Source organism: Ursus arctos, unplaced genomic scaffold, assembly GCF_023065955.2.
Source record: "Ursus arctos isolate Adak ecotype North America unplaced genomic scaffold, UrsArc2.0 scaffold_21, whole genome shotgun sequence".
Lineage (NCBI taxonomy): Eukaryota > Metazoa > Chordata > Mammalia > Carnivora > Ursidae > Ursus > Ursus arctos.
In genome coordinates this window covers 47,888,483-47,912,247 of record NW_026622886.1, presented here as the reverse complement: position 1 = coordinate 47,912,247, position 23,765 = coordinate 47,888,483, and the positions used below count along the sequence as shown (strand labels likewise).

General features: G+C 40.4%; 2 protein-coding genes across 5 annotated transcripts in view; one reads left to right on the top strand and one right to left on the bottom strand.

Annotated features, from left to right (window-relative positions):
• LRIG3 (leucine rich repeats and immunoglobulin like domains 3) overlaps positions 1 to 20,672 on the bottom strand; it is a 47,494-nt gene extending 26,822 nt beyond the window's left edge. Inside the window, exons 1-3 of the mRNA XM_026500131.4 lie at positions 20,116 to 20,672; positions 14,313 to 14,384; positions 14,053 to 14,127 (exon numbers count right to left, since the gene is read on the bottom strand). Coding sequence (XP_026355916.1) covers positions 14,053 to 14,127; positions 14,313 to 14,384; positions 20,116 to 20,360 — 392 coding nt within the window. The 5' untranslated portion in view covers positions 20,361 to 20,672. The remainder of the gene's footprint in view (positions 1 to 14,052; positions 14,128 to 14,312; positions 14,385 to 20,115) is intronic.
• Positions 20,673 to 20,755: 83 nt separating this feature from the next.
• SLC16A7 (solute carrier family 16 member 7) overlaps positions 20,756 to 23,765 on the top strand; it is a 724,207-nt gene continuing 721,197 nt past the window's right edge. For all 4 annotated transcript variants that reach the window (XM_048217844.2, XM_048217842.2, XM_057316176.1 and 1 more), the window contains exons 1-2: positions 20,756 to 20,958; positions 21,500 to 21,562. The gene's annotated coding sequence lies outside the window, so the exon portion shown is untranslated. The remainder of the gene's footprint in view (positions 20,959 to 21,499; positions 21,563 to 23,765) is intronic.

Here is a 23,765-nt window from a genome sequence, read left to right as displayed (position 1 = left end):
CACCCCGTAGACACTGATCTTATTTGAAACCTACAAAAGTCTGGCGATCACTGGGCTAACCATTCATGTTCAATAAAAAGCACTCAAAAGCTTACTGAGGGCTGTGTGAAGAGAGTTGTTGACTGGTGAATTCCACCACAGGTGGCAGAGAGGGGACCTATTTCATGATGGGATCTCCACATGTTTTATGGTTCCAATCTTCCAATCACTAGTCTGGTGGGTATAAACATGATTGCTAATATCTGGGAGGGCTCATAGGTAAATAAGCTGGGGCAAGGGAGTGTCATCCTCAGTGTTCAGATAAGATTTAATTTCCCTGATTGCAGAATATGCTACCTTCAATCCCCAGCCCTTCCTTGCCCAGCCATCTGGGGTTGTGTCCCAAATTCTAGAGACTTAACTGTTTCAACTCTTCAGAGGGTAACTTCTAGTCTTCTGTCGATGTCAGTTATTAGGCTTTGAGTTTTGGAGGATAAGTATGGAGGAGAAACTTGGAGGTCTCATGCTTCTTATAAAAGAGTTTTAACCTTTCCCCCATTTTCAGTCCTACTCTGCACCCCTACCCTTATATAAGCTTTGAATTTCTGAACTCAGAATGGTTCTGCATAAAAAACAATCTACTGCTTTTGGGAACCACTCCATTTTCTTTCTTTTAAGTCAGTTACAATTTGTCCATTTGCTTGCAAAATTTTTATGACATCTCTTATTTGGACTGTCTTCTTTCCTATTTTATCTTTGTTCCTGTCTGTGTGCTTTTTAGACCTTACTTTCATTTTAAGGGGGTTTTAAGAAAGAGCAGAGTGAAATGAATACTTTCAGTCCACTATGCTTAATAGGAAGTCTTCAACAGAAATCCAATCAATGAATAAAAATGGCTTTTCTCTATAAAAAGCAAAATAAACCACAAAACCTCCTCTCAAAAGAGCTACTGTAATTTTTTACCCAAAAATTCACCCAACTTAGCTCTGTATATTTTAATGAAAAATTAGTCTAGATAAAGGATTTTCATTTAAGATGATAGTACAAGCCAGAAAACACAACATCATTATTCTGAACCTCAAATTAATAAACAGTTCTCATACAGAAGATTAATTCTGTATGAACACATCAGGTTAAATTAATGTTATTTTGTTTTCTGATATGGTTCACAGACGAATGGACTAAGAACATCACATTTAACCAAGTATTTAAATTGTTCTTGTGAGTAAGACATAGATAACGTGGTGATGATGATCGTCCAGGCAAGCGAGCTCGTCCCTTATCTTTATCGGCAGACTGACACGAACCTTTAAAGGAACTTGCTAGGATACAAAATCAATGTACAGAAATCTGATGCATCACTATACACTAATAATGAAGCAGCAAAAAGAGAAATTAAGAAGACAATCCCATTTACAATTGCACCAGAAATAATAAAATGCCTAGGAATAAATTAACCGAAGAGGTAAAAGAACTATACTCTGAAAACTATAAAACACTGATGAAAGAAACTGAAGACAACACAAAGACAGGGAAAGACATTCTGTGCTCATGGATTGGAAAAACAAATATTGCTAAAATATCTATACTACTGAAAATAATCTACAGGTTTAATATTATCTCTATCAAAATACCAACGGCATTTTTCACAGAACTAGAGCAAACAATCCTAAAATTTGTATGGAACCACAAAGACCCTGAATAGCCAAAGCAGTATTAAAAAAGGAAAACAAAACTAGAGGTATCACAATCCCAGAGTTCAAGATACACTACAAAGCTATAGTCATCAAAACAGTATGGTACTGGCCCCAAACCAAAAAAGAACAGAAAGCCCAGAAATAAACCCCAATTATATAGTCAATTAATCTTCAACAAAGGAAGTAAGTATAAGCAACAGGAAAAAGACAGTCTCTTCAACAAGTGGTGCTGGGAAAACTGGACAGATAACATGTAAAAGAATGAAACCGGGGGCGCCTGGGTGGCGCAGTCGTTAAGCGTCTGCCTTTGGCTGAGGGCGTGATCCTGGCGTTCTGGGATCGAGCCCCACATCAGGCTCCTCCACTGGGAGCCTGCTTCTTCCTCTCCCACTCCCCCTGCTGTGTTCCCTCTCTCGCTGGCTGTCTCTCTCTGTCAAATAAATAAAAATCTTAAAAAAAAAAAAAAAAATGAAACCAGACCACTTTCTTATACCACACACAAAAATAAATTCAAAATGGATTAAAGATGTAAATGTGAGACCTGAAACCATAAAAATCCTGAAAGAGAACACAGGCAGTAATTTCTCTGACACCGACCATAGCAACATCTTCTAGATGTCTCCTGAGGCAAGGGAAGCAGCAGCAAAAATAAACTATTGGGACTACATCAAAAATAAAAGGCTTCTGCATAGGGGAGGAAACAATCAGCACAACTAAAAGACAACCTACCGAATGGGAGAAGGTATTTGCAAACAATATATCTGATAAAGGGTTCGTATCCAAAATATACTAACAACTTATATAACTCAACATCCAAAAACCAATGATCCAACTAAAAAATGGGCAGAAGGCACAAACAGATATTTCTCCAAAGAAGACACCCAGATGGCCAACAGATATATGAAAAGATGCTCACCATCACTCATCATCAGGGAAATGCAAATCAAAACTACAAAAAGGTATCTTCTCACACCAGTCAGAATGGCTAAAACCAGAAACATAAGAAACAAGTGCTGGCAAGGACACGGAGAAAAAGGAACCCTTTGGCACTGTAGGTGGGAATGCAGACTGGTGCAACCACTGTGGGAAAGAGTATGGAACCTCCATACTCTTTTTGAGGAACCTCAAAAAGTTAAAAATAGAACTACCCTACAATCCAGTAATTAATTGTACTACTGGACATTTACCTAAAGAATATGAAAACACTAATTCAAAGGGATATATGCACCCTTATGTTTATTGCACCATTATTTACAATAGCCAAATTATGGAAGCAGCCCAAGTGTCCATCGATAGATGGATAAAGAGATGGCTATGGCCATACACACACACACACACACACACACACACACACACACACACACACACACACAGTGGAAGATTACTCAGCCATAAAAAAGAATGAAATTTTGCCATTTGCAATGACGTGGATGGAGCTAGAGTGTATAATGCTAAGGGAAATAAGAGAAAGACAAATACCATATGATTTCACTCACATGTGGAATTTAAGAAACAACAAATGAGCAAAGGAAAAAAAGAAAGACAAACCAAGAAACAGACTCTTAAATACAGAGAACAAACTGATGGTTACCAGAGGGGAGGGGATGGAAGGTGGGTAAATAGGTGATGGGGATGAAGATCACACTTATCTTCATGTGCATTGGGTAATATGGAACTGCTGAATCACTAAACTGTACACCTGAAACTAATATAACATTGTGTTAACTATGCTGGAATTAAAATTAAAAAAAAAAAAAAAAGGAAGCTCCTAGTGGCTGCGACTGGGTCTGACTGTGGCCCTTGTGATGTCAGCATTTGTATGAGCAAGGAGAGAGGTGGGAATAATCGAGGACAAATGTCGCAGATCTACATGTCTAGCGAGCTCACCTATTAGATGAATCAGGATCCCAAACCTCTCAATGTACTAAAATGATGGTCTAGAAGCAACCAGAGAAATTAAGTTGGGATAAGGCAGTATTTTAATCATTTAACAATCATTTTCAAAAGGCTTATGTGAAAGCAATTTTTATGAAAATGACAACAGACCTGGGGAGCTTGGGTGACCACAATTCAGTAGGAGCCTCTAATACAACACGGTCCTTAAAGGTTAACATAATTATAAGCTTCATTAATGTCCAGAATTCTGGTGAACAGGCATGGTCCCACCATATTTTTTTAAATTTAAATTCAATTTAGTTAACTAATCCATCATACGTAAGCCAACTATTAGTTTCAGAAGTAGAATTTAGTGATTCGTCAGGTGAACACCCAGTGCTCATCACATCACGTACCCTCCTTAATACCCATCACCCAGTTACCCCATCCCCCCACCCACCTTCCCTCCAGCAACCCCCAGGTTTGTTCTTTATCATTAAGTCTTTTATGGCTTGCCTCCCTCTGTTTTTATCTTATTTTTCCTTCCCTTTGCCCCGTTCATCTGTTCTGTTTCTTAAATTCCACATATGAGTGAAATCATAAGGGCTTTGTCTTTCTCTGACTTATTTCACTTAGCAAATCTTGTTTGGGTACCGTATTTCCCAGTGTCATGCTGGATGAAGTGTATATGGGAGGACTTTTAAGAGTCTAGACCTGCACTGCTCAGGACAATAGCCACTGGCCATGTGTAGCTACTTAAATTAAATGAAATAAAATTAAAAACAGAATTCTTCAGTACACTAGCCACATTTCAAGTGTTCAATATCCACGTGTCTAGCAGCTACCACAAAGAACAGCACAGATACAGAACCTTTCCACCACCGCGGAAAGTGCCCCTGCATAGCACTGGCCTAGACCATGTATCACACAGGAAAGGGCAATTTGGGATTTGAGCCAGGAAAAAGCGAAAGCTTTAAGAAAACCTCGTATTTTAAGACTTATAGGTATTAATTTGCAGAAAATAGAACAAAGTTGTTCTCCCCAACACACAGAACTAAGACAACAGGTAAAGGTAACAGACGAGTATGGCTTGACAAAAAGTCCTAGTAATTAGAACTATTCACAGTGGAATGGTTTGTCACCAAGAAGCAAGCTTTTGTCCCTGCAAGTGCTCAAAGGGAGGCTGGATAACCTCTTTTTTCCAGAGATCTCTCCATAGGGAGAAATGTCTCTTCCCATTCTAAGTTACCAGAATTGCATGCAGACACTCAAAACCAACAACAAAAAAATTGGTTTTGACCAATTTTGACCAAACCATTTCTAATTCCTCTCATCCTTTAGTTGATACTTAAATGGGGATGATGGTGAGGAAGTGAAGGCAAAAAAGACAGAAGGAGGAGAATAAGAGAAAGAGGGATTTATACAATTGAGAACATTTCCTGATTCTGTAAACATCCATTCATCTCCAAAGAGTACTGCCTCTATTCCTAGGCCAGTGCCTTGTGCAGGATTACATGGCAATTAGTGATTAACTTCAAAAAGCATTTTATTTTTTACTTCTAAAAAAGAAATGTTCGTTTTGATTCTATTCCAGCATTTGTTTTGGAATAAAAACATTTAAAATTGCTCACGCACAGTATAACTGACAGTCCAAGAATGTACACCACGTTGATCCTGTGCTGTAGGGTACTGGCAGCAGGAGGAGGACCTTGGTATTTCGTTTTGCCTTCAACCTTGTTCTAGAGACTGCTCTATCTGCCAGCTTCACAGGGAGGAAGGGAGACCGTCAAGCAGGTGATTTTAGAAAGGAAGTGCTTATACTTATAATTGCCTTTTCTTTCATGTTTTGACTTTAGTACTTAAGCAACTTTCAGCCAAGGAGAGAAGTGGTGGTACTGGTTAGATAGCAGCCTGTTTCATTGTTTTGGTCTCTCTACCCAACCAGAGCCCCGAGCCTCTCATCTGAGGAAGATGGCAGAGATACTCAAATGAGGATGAGAAGGAGGAAAAGGAACTAGGCCAGGAGAGAGACATGTTGACTCTTGCCACCCCTATCATGAAAAGCAACTGACTGTAACTTTATTGTTTTGGCAGCACGAGCCCTGCTCAGCACAGAAACGTCCCTGGCAGAAGTTGCACTCGAGACTTCAAAGGGGCAATCAAAATGGCTAGCATGACGTCGAGGGGAGAGATGAGAAAATGGTGCAGGTTCAGAACAAACACTGGTAATACGGAGATTTTGTGGCAAGCTGTGCTGGAAGGTCCAGTTCAAGGGACTGGGGGTCAATTTTATGGGCTCTGAGAACCACGCCTGAACAAAGTTGTCTGCTGGTTCACCATGTCACCTCTAAGAATGTTGTTACCTTGGAAAAAGCAAGTTTTAGTAATGAAAACGATTTTAAGTGTATACAGAGAGGCATGAACAGAAAGGTTAACTGAATAGTTTTTTCTACAATTAACTATATACAATATTAATTGGGTCTGAGCTATCCATTTAGTCATTCATCAATAACCACGCACTGCCTCCAGGTGCCAGACACTGAGCTACATGCCAGGGTTACAATGGGGATGAAAACACACATGCTGTCAGCTTTTAGGAAGTTTCATTCTGGTGGGGGAAATGGGCATTAAAGAATCCCAAATATACAACTGACCAATGTCACCGCGTATATGATAATAATGTGGACACTGTAAGTAAGGGCGATAGGAAAATGTGTCAGGTGAATCTAAGTCTGGCTAGCAAACGCTGGGTAAGGGTGGGTACTGCAGGCAGAGAGAAAAGTCTGGAACAGGACCCGACAGAACAAGCTGGCACATTGCTACAAAGTGAGAAATGAGTCTAGAGGAGGCCCAATGGGAAAAGAGGATTCAGATCAGTCAGAGCATTGTAGGTCTTGTGACGGATTCTGCTCTTGACCTAAGAGCAGTGGGAAATTCCTCAAGGGTTTAAAGAACCATGACAGGATCACAAATTTATGTTTCAAATCTAAATTGAGAATTTGAACACCTAGCAAATTTGTATTGTGGGGACTAGTTTATGATTAATTGTGAAGATAAACGTAGAGGGTAAAGAATACATCTTTGTGTAAACTCTTTTATGCGCAAATCACATATAAACACTTTAAAATCCAATAAAAGAACACAACTTATCATATTACGATGTTTATGTGTTTATTTTCTAAGACTTGAGCTTTATGAGCTTATTTCCGTTAAACACAATAACGTCTGGTTTGTTTATACGGGTGAAGGCTGCAGCCCTCTGATGCAATGTCCTCTAAATACAAAGACACTAGTCCATTCGTCCACATCAGCAGAGCATACATTTGGGGATGAATTTTCAGTTAAGGGGGTCAAATTCTATGGGCTCATCTACACCCACAAATGGGTAAATATGGGGAGGGGCTGTATGTCCACTTAGTCAGAACAAAGCTCCCTGATTCCCCAGAAACTTAAATTCTAATTTGGATTGAAGCTTCTCCCCACTTCCCTAATTAATATGACATACTGGTAACCTCCTTACAAATGCTGACTTACATAGGTTTGGTTTAAAACAAATAAACAACTATTTGAACTCTACCACATAGTTACAAAATTACTTAGCTACATCATCACTTGAAAACCTATGTAACACTTGCCTTCCCTACGTGAAGCTCTATCTCTGAGCTGTGAACTATTAAAATATCGATATGCTTTAAAAATCACTAAGTGCATTTGATGAATTATTTAAATAAACTCTGTGCCATACAACCAAGCAAGTCTCTTAAATCACTGTCTCCCAAGATGATTTTTTTTATTAGGCTGATTTTTTAGATGCTCAATGAAAAATGCTTGCTTATGGACGAAGTTCCCACCGAGTATGGTGCTGGGGTCAATACATAGATAACAGAATACTGCAGATCTGATTTCTAATCACTTGCTCAACTCCACCCTTTTCCTCATACATAAGCCAACGCTTATATGACACCAACCCTATGGTCAATTTCCTTTTGTGGGGAAAAAGAAAGATGTGGCCCTCATATAAACCAAGGCTCAGAGCTCGGGATAGTTCTAAGGATGGACGGATAGCAGGTATTTGGCAAGTCATAATTGTTAATTAAAAAAAGCACATTATTTATTTGTCTTCATGGCATTTGATCTTGAAAATGAACATGGTTTAATGACTACTTGAAAACGAGGATGGAAGACGATTCTGTGCTTCAATGAAATGTAGTCCTTTCATTCCCCTGCTTAACAAAATCATCATTTTGTCCCACAAACCTTTAACACACCTAAGTGCATGGCTACCAACTTACCGTCATGCCCCTTCCTTCTCTGGATCTCATGCACCCGCGCCCTCTGCTCACACTGAACCTGCAGCTGTCTTCTGCGCTGGCACAGCCCCAGGCATCTCCCCATCATCCAGGGCATCACCCCACTTGGAGCATGTCTTTATTGTCTATCTTCCCGTTACCCATTATTCAAAGCCCCTTGAGGGCAGAGGCCAAGTTCTATTTTTCCTTTTTCCCTAGCACTTAGCACATAGTAGGTGGTGTTGTTGGGCGCCCGGAATAGCTTACAATCCACCCTATAGGTGCACAAGCCCTTGGGCTAAAAATGTTGCTCAGTTATTAATTATAACTGAGTGTTCACCAATTCTTTGAACTATTTGAAGAGAGCAGAAGTTTTCCAGATAACCCGCTCCAAATACAAAGTTCTTTCTCCCTCCCCCATCTACTGCTGCCAGGACAAGCTTTCTAAATCCTGCCTTCTTCCTGTGACCCCACTGTTGCAGCTCACACTTCGCAGAGTCCTCACCTGTGCATTATACCCTTCGATTCTGTACCGGAACTACCCGAGATAGAGGGGCAGACATCTAACATTGTGTTTATAGATAAACAAAGAAGAGGTAATTAAGTCTACCTAAGGGCAGACAAGTCGCTAGTGAGAGATAAGACAACAATGTGTACGCCCTGTTTCCAGCTTGGGTCTCTCTCTCATCCACTCAGGTATTTAATGAGAACCTCCCATGTGCCAAATTCTGGCCTGGGCCGCTGAGGGGACTGATAGCTCAGTAAGACCTGAGTTCTACCCTGGAATGAGACATGTGACAGATGCCATTGGACAACTTGCAGGAGTTTCAAAACTGAAGGGAAAAAAGTCACCACTCTTCTCAGAATTCTACAATGTAGTTCAGGCCACGCAAGCTGCTAACATTCCCTGCTGCCCAGGACTGTTCTCTGTAGCATATAAATCACATTAGACCTCAGGCAAGGACATAACTCCCATACTTCCCTTCATCCCAGAGCATCCCCCGTACAGGAGGACACGTGATGTGATGGACCACATCCCACACTGCATCAGGCTCTGAAGCCAGTGCACAAGGGGAAACATCTATCACTAACACACCTTGAAGATCCCTTATAACACCAGCAAAGTGTTCTTATGCAAACATTCTCCTTCCCTCTCTCTCTCGGAGTCCTATAGGGCCAGTTTTGCCTTCAGTGGTGGAACAACATTGATTTTGTGCTTTGTTATTGTTGTTTTTTATTTTGAATTTTTAGTTTAGGACCCAATGAAGTACTTCACATGTGTGCTGCACACAGAAGTCTATGAAAAACCTGTATCTCTGAAAACCAAAGTCATCCCTGGTGGGTTGAGATACTCAAACTGAAAAAGGCAAATACAAAGGGGACTTTTATTTCCCCACACACTTCCATCTCAAACACACTGCAGGGCACGTGCTCACTGGTGAGAGTAGTGAGCTGAATCCCTTCCCTACTTAAACTACTACTTTCTTTTACTTATTATTGTTGCTGTTGTAACAATTTATTATTATTATTTACCAAGCACGCAGAGTTGAACATAAGCTAAGTAAAACATAGGTGTGCTTTGTTTCCACTGTAAATTTTTAGCCACTAGCATAGACTAACTTAATAGGAGATCTGCCTGAATAATGCTAAGTGCATGTGGCTTCCATAAATATTCCTTAATTGTTACACCCAGCACCAATTATATGCCACACACTTGCATTAAGTGCTGGGGAAAACAGGAGCCAGTCACCAGCCCCCAAGTATAGCATGGGAGAAAAACAGAAACAAAATCATTTCATTACCGGGTAAGAGTTGGACATACAGGCAGGATGGGCCTGGACAGGGTAGGGGAGGGTTAAGGAGATGACCTTCTCCACCAGGATGCTGCACACAACCCTTCCCTCCCCCTGTCCCTGATTCAAGTGTCACTTTCCCAGCAAGCCCCTCCCTGCATCCCCATTTAAAACTGTAAACCCTCCTCTCTGCTTTTCCCTCCCTCGCACTCACCACCTTCTGACCACATCTCTTATTTGACTTTCTGTCTTTCTTCTTCCATGAGAAGGCAGCTCTGAGGGCAGGAACTTTGTTCACTGCTGAATCTCAACCTTAGACCAGTACCCAGCACATAGTAGGATTTGGTAAATAGAAAGAAGCCTTCTCGGACCACAGTAAAGGGCAACTGCCAGGGCTCTTCTGGTCCTCCTCGCTTTTCTTTGACAACATTTATCAAGAAATCGAAGTAATCTTTTAAAAAAAAATTTGTTACTTATTGTTCTTTTAACTCCTCACTAGAATGGAAATTTCTAAGAGTGAGTTGTCTGCTTTGTTCACTGCTGCGTCCCCAGCCCTCAAACCAGAGCCTGACACTGCTGAGTCCATGAATTCCACTTGAGTGCGTGATTATCACCATCATGATCACAGCTCATGGTCACTGAGCACTCAGCATACGCCAGATGGTTTCATCTGCATTCTCTCTCCAAATCCTCACAACAACCCCATGAGGTGGGCACTGTTAGCATTCTCATTTTGTAGATGAGGAAACAAGACAGTAACTTGCCCAAGATCTCGAACCTAGCAAAGGGAAGAGCCAGCAAATAACTCCAAGCCATCCAACTTGAGCTTTGCTTTAATCACTGTTCTGCTGTGACACAATGCTCTCATCACTTCTGGGCTACTGCGGCCATTCCCTCCCCACCAGGGTCATCTGCCCTCTCTACACCACCCTTGGCCACCGCTAGGACATCCTCCACACTAAAGCCAGAATGATATTTTCAAACAGCAAAACCGATCACCTCACTCTGCTTTAAATCTCTTCACTGGCTGTCCATTGGGAGAGCACACATTTTGGAGTTCCACTAGCAAAGTGATCAATATTTATAATAACCACTCTGCAAAAATGACGTTGCCGTTTCCAGAAAAATTAGAGACTATGAAGAACATGATGGATGTGGGAGAAACGCTCTACCTTTCAGATAAGGAATGAGAAAAGGCTTATGTGATTATAATAAACTGGAGTCTATCAGTAGTTCCAGAAATATTTATGTAATATCTAATTAGAACCGGTAAGGTAGATGTGTTAAAATGGATATTCCTGGGCCCCACCCCATCCCATTAATTCAGAATCTCTAGGGATAGGGTCAGGAAATCTGCATGTTTTAACAAGTAATCTGGGTACTCCTTGGACATTCAGGGACCTAAATCTTTTCAATTCTAACATATAGGCAAGTACTTACATGTCGGGCAATATTATATAAACCATCAATGTCAAGGCTAAGACCTAACTAGCTTTCTTAAACGACCAATGAGAACTCTCTTGTTCAACAATAATGTTATACGACCTGTGGATTCAAACCTGTCCTAACTCAAGTCACAGTTTTCAAAAATGTCCAATGTTTGAGTGGCTCATGCCACCTCACAGAAGCTGGAACTACCACATCTGGTAAAATCAGCTTACTTATGCCGGGTCAACAGTTTTATTATATGTTCATTTCAAGCATTATTGCATTTCTTACCTTAACATATAGCATCCTGCCAAGGCTACAAGATAGAGGAAAAAAAACAACAAAACAGAACCCACAAACCACGTCCTGCCTCTAGCGTGTCAGTTGACTTCTGAGCTCATGTTGGGTGGGATTCAAAGGAAGACATATCTATTCAGGTCTTTTGCATTCTGACAGACCCCTGAAAAGGTTAGAGATGAACTTTGTTAATGGGGGAGTTCAATGCTCATCCAACCACCATTCCAAGACCCTGGTATTTTACCAGCCTTCCCTGACATCATCAGAAAGGGTCTGGACATTATCAGATGTTCATCTCTGGACACGAGGTGCCATTTGCTCCTGAGGATGAGAAAAGAGGAAGGTCTCACCAGTGGACTTCTCTGCTTCCAGCTGGGAAGGGTCCCCACTGCGCAGAGCAGCAACAGGACAGAACACCAACATCAGAGCTTTTGCTCAAGACTCCAACTGATTTTCCTTTCCTTTCACATATTTTCAAATGATTTAACTTGTGCAAATGACCCTAAAAATCTGTTTTTCTCCACAAAATGTTAAAAAACAACAACAAAAAACCTTGATCAAATAAAAGTCAAATAGTCCTGAGAGCTGCTTGGAAAGACCTGGTGTTTAACTGTGGTGCCACAGCAAGGTTCTAATCTAAGCCATGGTATGTAGTTTAAGAATTTCTTTTGAAATTTCAGAAATATAAGTACCAGTTTTTAGCTCTGATGTTCAAGTGCTTCTATATTCAAAAAAATGCTCCACCCTATATAACACAAGACAGAAATTAATGGTGCTTTAGAAACAATGACTGTGTATTGCAATATCCAAAGAGGCCTACAGGAGAAAACAACACATTTGCAGAAGAAAACAGCCAGAGAAATACATTTTTCAACATATTTCATAGGTATGAAGACAATTTTTCACTACCCATATTGAATTAGCAGTCCCATCACATAAATACCCTTTGCAGATGCTACGTAATCTAGGTAATAAATTGGAGCTCCTATTACATAAAATGAACAAAATAACCCCTGGTCAGATGCAAAGCGACAGATTAAGGAGAAAGAAAAGTGTGATTATTCAAGGTCAGTAAAGATTATTTAGCACTCACTAAAGTGAAACAAATGAAAATAAGGAGAACGGTTCAAATTGTGAAGGTTTCCATCTTTCCAGACTGCATTTCAGTTTTCTAATTATAAATGAAAGCTTGGAAGTGTATAATCACTAGGTTATTTATTTCCAATAGAAGTTTCTAATTTCCTTACAAGTTCTTAGGATTTCAACTCTATACCAAGCCAAATGAGAAGATTGTTTTCTCCACCCTACCCAGATTCCAAAGCTCCACTGTGGACCCTCTCAGCCATGAAGCACGTGATGACCCTCAACTCAAGACTCTCTGTAACATGCTGACAGAACCTGCCAGTACACAGGGCAAGAACAGCAGGGGGGAGCAGCATTCCCTGGGATTTAGAAAGGCCCCGTTGGTCAGATGAGAATTAGCTAAAGCTGTTTAAGATACCAAAACTGGTACTCCACTTAGACTCTAAATTCTTAAGCAAATGTGAAAGACAAACAGGTATTAATGCTAGCATAAAAATGTTTTTTAAACTTAGTGTTTATTTGTCAAATACCAACTCCTTTTTCTTTCATTCCTTTCTGTTTCTGATCTTTGGAAAAACCACGTCAGTATCAAATGTCACTTAGTTCTTATTCAAACAGAGGAAAGCAGACACAGCGGCTGCCCTCGTGACTTAGGTGACCTGGGCCCTCAGTAAAAACCAACCTCTATAAATCACCAGATGTAAGCAATTGGGTAGTGATCACTTTAATTAATTGAACAGCTTTCCTGAAATTTACTGTATAATTTTAACCCTCACGACACCTTTCCCAGAAGCAACCAACAACGGTGGGCTTTTCTTAACTTGTTTAAGGAAGGAAAACATTTTAACCTCAACGGCTAGGATATATTTTTAAATTATTCAAGATTAAGGTGGCAAGCTACTTAAATTTTAGAAATCAAATACTGAACATTCTAAATGCTAGCTTTAAGTGCCAAAAGTCAAAATTATTCCAAAATATCTCCAAAGTGTGACTACAAACATGTTACTAAAAGAACAGAAAATTTAGCACAATTTTAATTTTATTTGAAAACTCATCTTTGCAAAACAACATGCAATGGTATTTATAACTTCAATCACATATTTGATTTTAACTGTATAAAGCTGATATTTTGATTTGATGTTTCTGAACCTTTTTTCTACTACAGGTGCCATACTTAAAAGAGAACACTCCAGTGCCTTATTACCAACTCCCGCTTCCTCTCACAAAACAACTCCGATCACCTCCACTAGGAACTATGTAATACCTCATCCACAGATACCATGTCAACCACTGAGTAATAACCTGAATTAGTCCTCGTCTGCAGGACATAATCAAACACATGTCCCTATGAGGTGAAGGCAGCTTCTCTGAATCTGGGATACCAGTTCAGCAATGAGGGCAACATGGAAAGTGTGTTGTTACAATGTTACTTAAAATCTAGGAAAGAAAAGAGGTTGGAAAGCAAGTCAACCAATTTAAAAAACACTTCTCCATTATCTACAGAAGGAAGTATTCATATTTTGCTTGTAAGACCTTTACTCCAGACCATATGGAACTGCTATCCACGGTCCCTGCAAACAGACATGCAAAATCCTGCTAACATTCACTTACAAGGACAGAAGTGTAATATTTGCTGAGACTGGTCCTAGATGTGGAATGGTCTCCAATTCATTGTTGTTCAGTTTCCTTCAAGTGCCAAAAAAAAAAAAAGGCTGATTAGATCATCTGTAAGTCACAGAGGTGAAAACTTTATAAAGTTATTTAAAAATACCTCCCAAGTTAAAAGTTTTTAATAATTTATTGTAATCCAAATGTTCTTTACGGTTAAGTAGCATATTTTATTCAAACGTCAAATAGAAAGTAAGACTCACACTTCTCGAAGGTTTTGCAGGTGGCTCATGGAATTTGCCTTGATGAAAGACAATCTGTTGTGACTCAAGTCCCTACGAGAAAACAAAAGTCAAGTTGTGAGTAGTTTCCAAAAATCACTAACAGTGCTTAATGATGTACAAGACAGAATGGATTTATGAAATACCTCTATCAACACAAGTGACAATATCAGAAATAATTGGTTCATCCTATCCCCAAACTGGATGGCAACCAAATTGCCAAAATCAAAAATACAAATTCTGAGGACAAAATTAGTTTAGGAGCCTGGCAGGTTTAAGTGTTTTAAGCCCACAGAGTTTTAGGAGATGTTTTTTGGCACAGGGTGAACAGATCTTCTGTGAACTGTTTTGCTTCACCCTCCCCATCCCCTACCATCTCCTCACTCCCAGCCTGATATGATGAAGTCATGGCCTATGAAAAGTGGCTAATTAGGCAGGATGCTGAAACTCAACCCTCTAAAGAAACCTTTTTATTATTATCATAAAATTAAGCATCAGTGTTCTTATTACAGGCAAACAAAATAGAAATTGCTTTTCACACATATTTGTTTCTCTGGGTTTAGGCACCAAATTATTTAAGGTATCACCGTGAGTGTATGTGTTGAGACAGTCAAAAACAACAATTCTGCTTTCCTGAGTTCCCCAAATCTCAGTATCTATGATGTATAATTTAAACCACACAAACCACCATAAAGTAGGCTATGTTGGAACCTATGATCAGATTTCTTTGCAATCATTAAATAAATGTGCTTCTTAGAAACTTCATCTAACTTAGTAACAATTACCATAAGACATCTTCACTTAAAAAAAAAAAAAAGCAAAACAAAACTCCTACATATACAACATTCTAGACTAGGAAATCATTTCGGCATTTAAGACTCCACGATATTAAAGAAAGCCCAGTAAATATTCGCTTGCACTCCTTTATGTGCTGACACACTGAGTGTGTGCCTGCCATGTGGTGAATTGAAAGTGAAATGGCTGGAACAGCTACTGAACACCAGACTTACAAGCAGTACGGCTGAAAACGCTCCCTCCCAAAGAGGTGTACCAACCCTTACCAAATGAATTCTTTCAGCTTTTAACTAACCAGCATTTTAGATAACCAAACTGGATTGGCGCAAAGCATGAACCAAAAAAGAAAGGCAGAAAAATCACACCCAGAGAAATACAGTGTAACTTCGTGCACGTCTCGTCTACGAAGTTAATAATTAGAAATCAGGAATCCTTTGTCTTTGCATGTTCGTTTTGAGAATAAACCGGATTTCTCTATTTCACCTAAAAAAAAAATCTGCAAAGGTTTTATTTGAAACATGTTTGCTTAAAGACCTACCAGACAGTAACAGACATGAGTAGATTTGTTCTGGTAGAGTTATAACATGAAAAAAAATCTGGCACAGTCTTTAAACTATAAAAATCCTGCAATTACAACCACTGCTGTGCACGCTCACCACGCTGGAGCCAGGCACTTTCCCTCACAGCCCAGCTCACGTCCGTCTGGAGTTCATCAAGGAACCCGTGAGCCCAACAACTCATGTTAGGATTCAAACAAAACCTGTGTGCTTTTAGCACCACAGACAGTCACGGATTTCCCACAGGGTTTCAAAAACAACCAGTGAAAAGAGTCCTTCACCTGGGAGGTAGCCTGAATCAACAGAAAGTCTCATTTGGATCCACTTAACTAAAGAACATTGAACCAGCATAAAACTGCATCCCCCATTGTTCCAACGTTTAGAGGGAAAAAGGAGAACCAATCTGGCATTTACATTTAATACAGGTGGTTTTCTTTTTAATTAGAAAAAAATGAAAACCACACTTCATTTTAAGGATTATTTTGTAGGGCAATCCTATGAGAAAAGACAGTGTTTAAATCCCCCCCCCCCCAACCAGTAATGGGAAGAGATCTCCAACAAAAGACCTTTAAAATGAGAAACTGCCTTCTAAGGAGTGTGCACATGCAGGGGACTACTCGTTTCTCATCCAGAAGCGGGAGCTGGCAACCTTAAATATTTTAGTTATTGCAACACACTTCCATTCCTGAGTTTTGTGTACTATTAAAACCGCATTATATGTGGGAGAAAAAAAAATCACCTCTTAAGTGACTTTTACTGCTAAATACTTAAAGCCATGAAACTTGTAATGTGTCTAAATTTAGATTTAATACAGTTTATGTTTCAGAAATGATTACTTTCCAGTTAAAGGATGTCACATTTTCCTAAATCTTCCCTATATTGTTTTTATGGCTAGACCACATTAAAAACAAATACAAGCTGTACAATGTCGATATTTTCTTAAACCCATGAGAACATTCAGTAAGAAAAGCAGATTCTTCTTTTAAAGAGTTCCATTCATGAACATCTTCCCCAGGTAACCTTTTTAAAAAACTTTGTGTAGTGAGGTTAATTAATGGGGAAAAAAAAGTGGTAAGGTGGGGAGGTGTTAACTATTTATTTACCTAGAACTCAGCTGGCCAAATGCTTGAAAATCAAACTCTACATGATAGGAAAAAAAGTCTTTCCTCCTGCACATTACCAAGTGGATACATATATACGAAAATAATTAATTTACGACACTTGATTCCAGCCATCATTTTGTTCCTTTTAGCATTTGGAAATCTGACTTCCAAGTCAAATTTTAAAATGCAAATCCAGCACAGCCTCTTAATCAATCCCACTGGGGCCTGCAGAGCTGCTAATTCAGCAGAAATCTGGAAAGCTGAAACACAAAAAGCCAGGCTGTAGCTGTTTTAAGACACTGATCCAAAGTGACTCATAAATCAGCCTGCTATGTTCAAGTTTTAGTCTGGAAAATATAGAAAAACAGCTGTGAAAACCATAAGGACCATGACCCCCACCCCAGCCCCAATTCTGGTACCGACCAGACGATTTATAACAGGCGAACACTAAAGAAGCCACAGCAGCAGAAAGTACCTTTCGGACTTTCCCCTCAACCCAGCTCATGCAAACATTTCTATGCGATAAGATAAATAATTCTGAAATTCCAGTGAGATTTTAATACATTAAGCTCTCACTGGCAATTGAGCAACTTTTCTCTCCTTCGGCTAAGTAACATATTCCAACAAGCAACTCCTCTCTGGGTTCAGAACTCTTTGTAAGCACAAACTCTAGATGTAAACTCAAGTCTGCCTTTAAAGGCAGTTGTAAGCAAAACTTCAGATAGTTCCTAAAGCCACTTTCATTAAAGTACAAGTCACTTTTTGAAAGGAGAACTACAATATTATTATTTTACAGCTCAAACTATTCAATTTTTCACATGTGAGATTCTTAAGGCAATAAATTACAACAAAATAAGGTGAAAAAAGTACATACACACATATATTAGAGAAATTGACTTTTTTAAACTTGTAAATTCAACAAATGACACGAAAGATAAAGTTTTCCTGAATGGTGCTCTCATAAATTAGTCCTAAGGCAAATGTGTACTATCTTAATTACCCAAGAAAAAGTTAAGGTATGGGAAAGAATGATATGTATTTTTCTACTTATTTCTGAACTCCGAAACAGTCTACCTAAACACTTCTATAATTATGCAAAATTTAAGAAACAGCTATCTTATGCCTCTTGTTCCAAATACCAAGTAACAGAGAAGTTAAAGCCCAATTCCATGTGTTTTTCTGCTCCTTTCAAAGGTGGAGAGAGGACACCTCTAGAGCTTTAGGCACAAACAAAAGAAACATTTACGATAAAGAATTTAGACCACATGGTTTGGTGACAACTACAAAGTTGGTTAAAAGTCACACAAGTACAAGAATGACAGAGCTGTCCAATGAGTGATCACAGTGGGGCTTCTGACAACAGACCTAGTGCTTATTTATACAAGTGGAACTTATTTTCACATATATTTAAGGAATGTGGACTTGTATTGAGACAATTTACTGCTGGCGGAAATGTAATTAAAGATTGTGCTAACCAAATAAACTGTAATTTGTTTTTAGTGTGCCACCAAATTATCTGCAAAACAAAATCCTAATTAGGTCAGCTACTTTTAAGACAATGTTTAAACAGGTATCAAAACCCCTTTGGTTTAACTCAACTTCTAATCAAGACCAATAGTTATTTTTTTTAAAGACATCCAAATTCACACACAAAATATATATTATATGCTGGCTACTTGACAATGAGAAACTACTAATATAAGCTAAATTTGGTGAATCATTGAAGCATTTCTAAACACACCCCAGGAAGAGCTATTCATTTTCTTTTTCTCATCTCTCTCTTATTCATACATGTTCACCTCCAGTCATTCAAATGTTCAGTTCCATATGTTGTCAATAGAGCCATTCACATTTCATGAATAAGGCAGCATGACCTCCACAAGAGCCAATTGAACAGAATTAGCCACAACTAATTGAAAGTCTTCCTGCTTCAGGTTAAAGCCCTTATCTCCTTCTCAATTATAAAACAAAAACAAAACCAAAAACTATTAAACAAGACATCCCATGACAAGAGATTAGAAAATCTAAAACTCTAATTCCACTTTTTTATTAAACTAAGGTTTATTAACACAAAGAATATGTTTTTGATGGCCAACCATCTCACAATTCACAAAGATTTTTTTTATAATTTTTATTTTGTTATATTAGTCACCATACAGTACATCCCCAGTTTTTGATGCACTGTTCCATGATTCATTAACAAATAAAGATTTTGATCATCACAATGACTTAAAAACAATTTCTTAAACTATGGAACCAAACTTCATACTACTATTACTAGGATTTTAGGATAGTCTAGAATTGTTTTAAGAATGTAGAATTTCCATTGCAATTCTGCTAGGCCCAAATCGAAGGGTTAAGGTTGGACTGCACTTTAATTTCTTTTAGACAAGATAATAATATTTTTTTAAAGAAACACAGGTTGTAATTGTTTACATTTTATACAAGTCCACCAATTCTAACAAAACTAGGGCTGGGAGAGAATAAGGAGATGACATTTGGAAAGAACCAGCCTTTCCAACTAAACTACATTTTCTTCCTTGTTCTTCTACGCAGTTGGCAATGAATTCAGGTTTTCAGACTTCACAGCTAGCATCCAAAAACTTGCATAACAGCGCCCAGTCCTCTCTCCTAAACTGTTTGCTGAGAAGCTACAGAAATCACACCCTTCGTTTTGAAAACTCTAGTTCCTTTCCTTCCATATCTACCGATCAGTTTCGTCAACTTCCTACTGGAACAAGGATGTGTTACAATTTGGTTGAGGCTTTATGGAATTTCCTACAGCGAAATTAAGCACAGGGGAGAGAACAACGAAACGATGTCTACTATAGCTTGGACAGTGACCGACTCTGTTGAGGAGGCTTCTCAAATGAAAGGAGCTCATTCAATTACTGGTTGGGAACAGGAAAGGGGGCCTGAACCAGTTAGAAACTGCAGTTGAGCCACAGGATCTTAACACCTTGGGAGAACTGCGAACTCTAGCAACCCGCAGACCGCCACCTCTCCTGTCCCGCCCTCGCAGGGGCGCGCATTTGAATCCACTTGGCAGGCTCTGGGCTCACGACGTTGACTCTACTCCTAGGAGTTGTCAGTGGCTCCCTTCCTTCGCCCACCTGCGGCCAGGTGGGGTAAGCCCAGGGCCCACCGCGCGGCCCGCTAGGCACTAGTGTAGGGCGACTGAGGCCTCGCTGGCTCCTTTTCCATTTCCACCGAGCGCCGCTTGCGGCCTGTCAGGAGCAACTGCCCCAGAAAAGGCAACCGCGCGCCAATCGCCCCGGCCCCTCGCGAATCTCGAGCGGCTCCCCCTCCGCCCTCAAGGAGAATACTTACAGGCGAGCGACCCAGGGCGGGAGCGACTCAGGAAGGCGCACCAGCCGCTGGCGGCTGCAGTCCAGGAGGTCCCCGAGGCAGCGGCAGGGAGCGGGACACAGGCGCTCGGCGGCGACCCCGGAAGGCTGCCCCACTGCCCCCGGGCCTCCGCGACCGCTGCCCTCGGCCGGGCCCAGGCGTCCCAGCACCGCACCCAGCAGCAGTCCCAGTGCCACTGACGGCGCGCGAAGCCTTGGTGCGCCCATCGCGCTCTTGCGGCCTCTCGCTCTGCCCGGCGCTCCGCAGCCGGCGCGCGCTGGAGGTCCGGCCCAAACTTGCAGCCGAGAGTGGCCGTCCGCGCTCGGGGCCGCGTGCGCGCGCCCTTCTCTTGCGCTGTCCGGCAAACTCCTTTCTTTTACGCCCAGCAGCTAAGCCCTTTCATGCCCCGGAGCAGCGAGAGGGAAACCAGAGAGGACTGCCGGCTGCGGCTGCTCGGCAGCCCGAACAGCGTCGGCGCACCGAAGTCCCTCTCGCCCGCAAAGAAACTTTTTCGCCTCCTCCCCGCGGTGGTGCGCCAAGTCCCGGCGCTGCTGAGTCGGGAGGCGGGGCGTGCGGAGCCGCCGCGCGTCCATTGGCCGGCCGGGCCCTGTCGCCCCGAGTCCACGTGACAACAACAGGGCTCCAGACCCTGGCGGGAGCGCGGGAGAAAGTGGCGCTGAGATTGTAGGAAATTCGGAGTTATATTTTCCAGCCTCTGCGGCCAGCAGTCTCCACTACGTCCTGGGAAACATATCAAATGGAGTTGAAGAGAAAAAGGGAGTGTGCAAACAACAACAAATATTAGGCCAGCTTTCGGTGTTGGAGGTATTTTGGCGAACGTGAGGGGAGTAAGGTTAGCTGTTACCAGGAAAATTTTAAATGCCAAATTAAAAAAGGATTAGAAATTATCCTACCATCCGCAGATGAAACAGTGGTTTCAGTGAAAATACAGTTATATTGGCTTAAAAAATACAAACGATAAAATGTAGAAGTTGTTGGAAATGGTATATTGCGTTACAAACAGCCTTAGTGCGCTGGATAGGGCTGGGGGCAAATTATGGGAAATGACCTCCTAATAAGTTGTGATGGCAATCATAGAGTGTATGAGATAGCTAGAAATAATTTTAAAAAAATTAATAAAAATAAAAGTTATTTCAAGGCAAAATGAAAACTAGGACCTTGAAGGAAAAGATTGACATAGGCACCGTGGTCTACCTGGGCTTTGAATGATGACAAATTCTGACTGAGAATGCTACCAGTCTAGAAGTACTTGTCTACCGGCTTGGGGTGGGGGTGGGGGTGGGAAGTGGATTCAGGCCTATGGAGCTTCCCCAGTGAAGTCTGTGTTCTAACTTAACTCTTGCAGGTGATTGGGGCCACAGGATGTTGGAAACCCCAGAGTTCATCTGTGAACACCCTGCTACTCTAGGTGAGGATATATATCCAGAGAAAGTAACTAACCTGTGTGTGGTAAAAAGAGGAAATTTATTTTAAAATTAGGCTTCTGCAGTCCTTGTTTCTTATGCTGTCTGCCAAAGCATTCCTTAGGGGCTGTTTAAACTGTTCATTATTGAGGAGTGGAGATAGGTTGTAGAGTGGAGACTTTAACTCCAATTCCAGTGCTTTTTAAATTTCCACTGTAGCAAATCACCTGGAAGCACTCCCATTCTTGAGGGAGAGAAAAGACTCACTTTGAAGGTGAAGACCACTTTAGATATGATATCCCATCCACTTCCTTCCAGCTACCGTTAGTGTCAACTCCACTACTTTTTTTGATGCTGTACAATTAGGATACATTTATAATGATGGTACCTTGGTTTTGAATAATCATTCTGCCTGCTTGGAGTGGTCAAGAAACATCACAGTCATGCTATGGATTTTCCAGCTCAGTCTTCTCTATCTCTTTCATGTAAGGAAAGTCAGGCTTAGTGCATTGAAGTTTTTAAAAAGAGGTATGCCATTATACACATGCCATTATGTATAAGTATGGTGACTTGTTAATTGACATATCCCCCATATGACAGGAATAGTCAGAAATGGGCTACCATTGTGAGGAAGTTTGGCTCAGTTTCTTTCCCCATTTTCCACTTTCCTTATTTCATTTTCTGTGAATTTTATTCACACCCATATGCTGATATTTACCATATCCATTTCCAGCCCACATCTTTCTCCTAAACTCTAGACTTATGTATTCACCTACTCATAGGTCATCTCAAACTGGATATTCAAATGTAACACGTCTAGAGTTAAATTTCAGCACCCCTGAGCCTTACTCCTTTTCCTCTTGAGTTCGCTATCTCAAGGAATGATACCTCCCTCTATCCAGATGTCAACTACTCCAGAAACCTCATTCACCCTTAGTATTTCCTCATTGTCGCCACCACCTCTATATTCAATCAATTAGCAAGTCCTAATGAAGCTAGCAGCTAAATGTATATCTCCTCTCCATCTCCATAGATGCAATGCAAACTCAGACCACCATCAGCTCTTGCTTGGATTACTGCTACAGCCTCCTTCCTATCTGCCATTGCAGTCCTTTCTAAACAGTGCACTCAAACGTGATAAGCCAAGAGCTCAAATCTGAGCCTGTGACTCAAAAGCCTAATTCCTACTGTCCTCAGAGTAAAGTTTAAATTCTCTAGCATAACATAGTCTTTGTATTTGGCTTCTACTCACCTCTTTAATTCATTTTATTTAATCATGTTTCTTTTACTCTAGGAACTACTGGCAATTCTTTTCCCATGCTGTCCTCGTTCCCTTTGGCTCTCTTTCATACCCTGGGGCCTGTCTCTCTTCTGTCTGGTTGGTTTGCGCTTCAACTTAAGCATTGAAGAAGGCTTCCTTGAGCCCTATTTTAACTACCTCCACACTTCCAGCACATCCATTATTCACTGGAATGTAATTGGCCAGTTTTACTCTCCTACTTCCTAGATAATGCTTAGAATTTCCATATAATCATGTTTCCTGTATATCCTTTAAGGATTTTAGCAGATTTGTGATGTTAATTAAGTTACTTAAAATTTCAGTAACTCTGTTTCTCCATCTGTCAGTTGGGAATACAATAAAAAAATTAAATTTAAAAAGCTGATTTCCATTATCAGTGCACTGGATTATCTGTCACTCTCTATTCCCTCTGTAAGATTTATTAACTAATACCTATGAGTAGCTGAAATCTAGAGGCTACCAGCCCCTCCCTAGTACATCCTTTACATATTTGCTCCTTCCAACAGGATGTTGATCCATAGTAGTTCCAGGCTTGTTTGTATCTATAATTACACAAGCGAATTAAATATTATGTTAACCAAATAAATCTGAGTGCAACCAGAAAGTAGCTTTATTCCTTGTAATGAATAATGAATTTGATAGCTTAATGGTAGCTAATGATGAATTTGAAACTTGGGAAAGATTCTTAAAAGGTAATTACTAAAACACAATGCTATCAGATTAGATATGGGCAAGACAATTGAGTAACTGGGGAGAAATTACAGATTAGGAGATTTCTTCACACAGATTGCTTTGCAAGCATCTTGAAGTTCTTATTTCACTACAAAGTAATCGTCATTGGGAATCAATCAGCAGAGGATGTTTTATGGATGTGGCTTATGCTTGCTCAGAACTTCACATGGTCATGG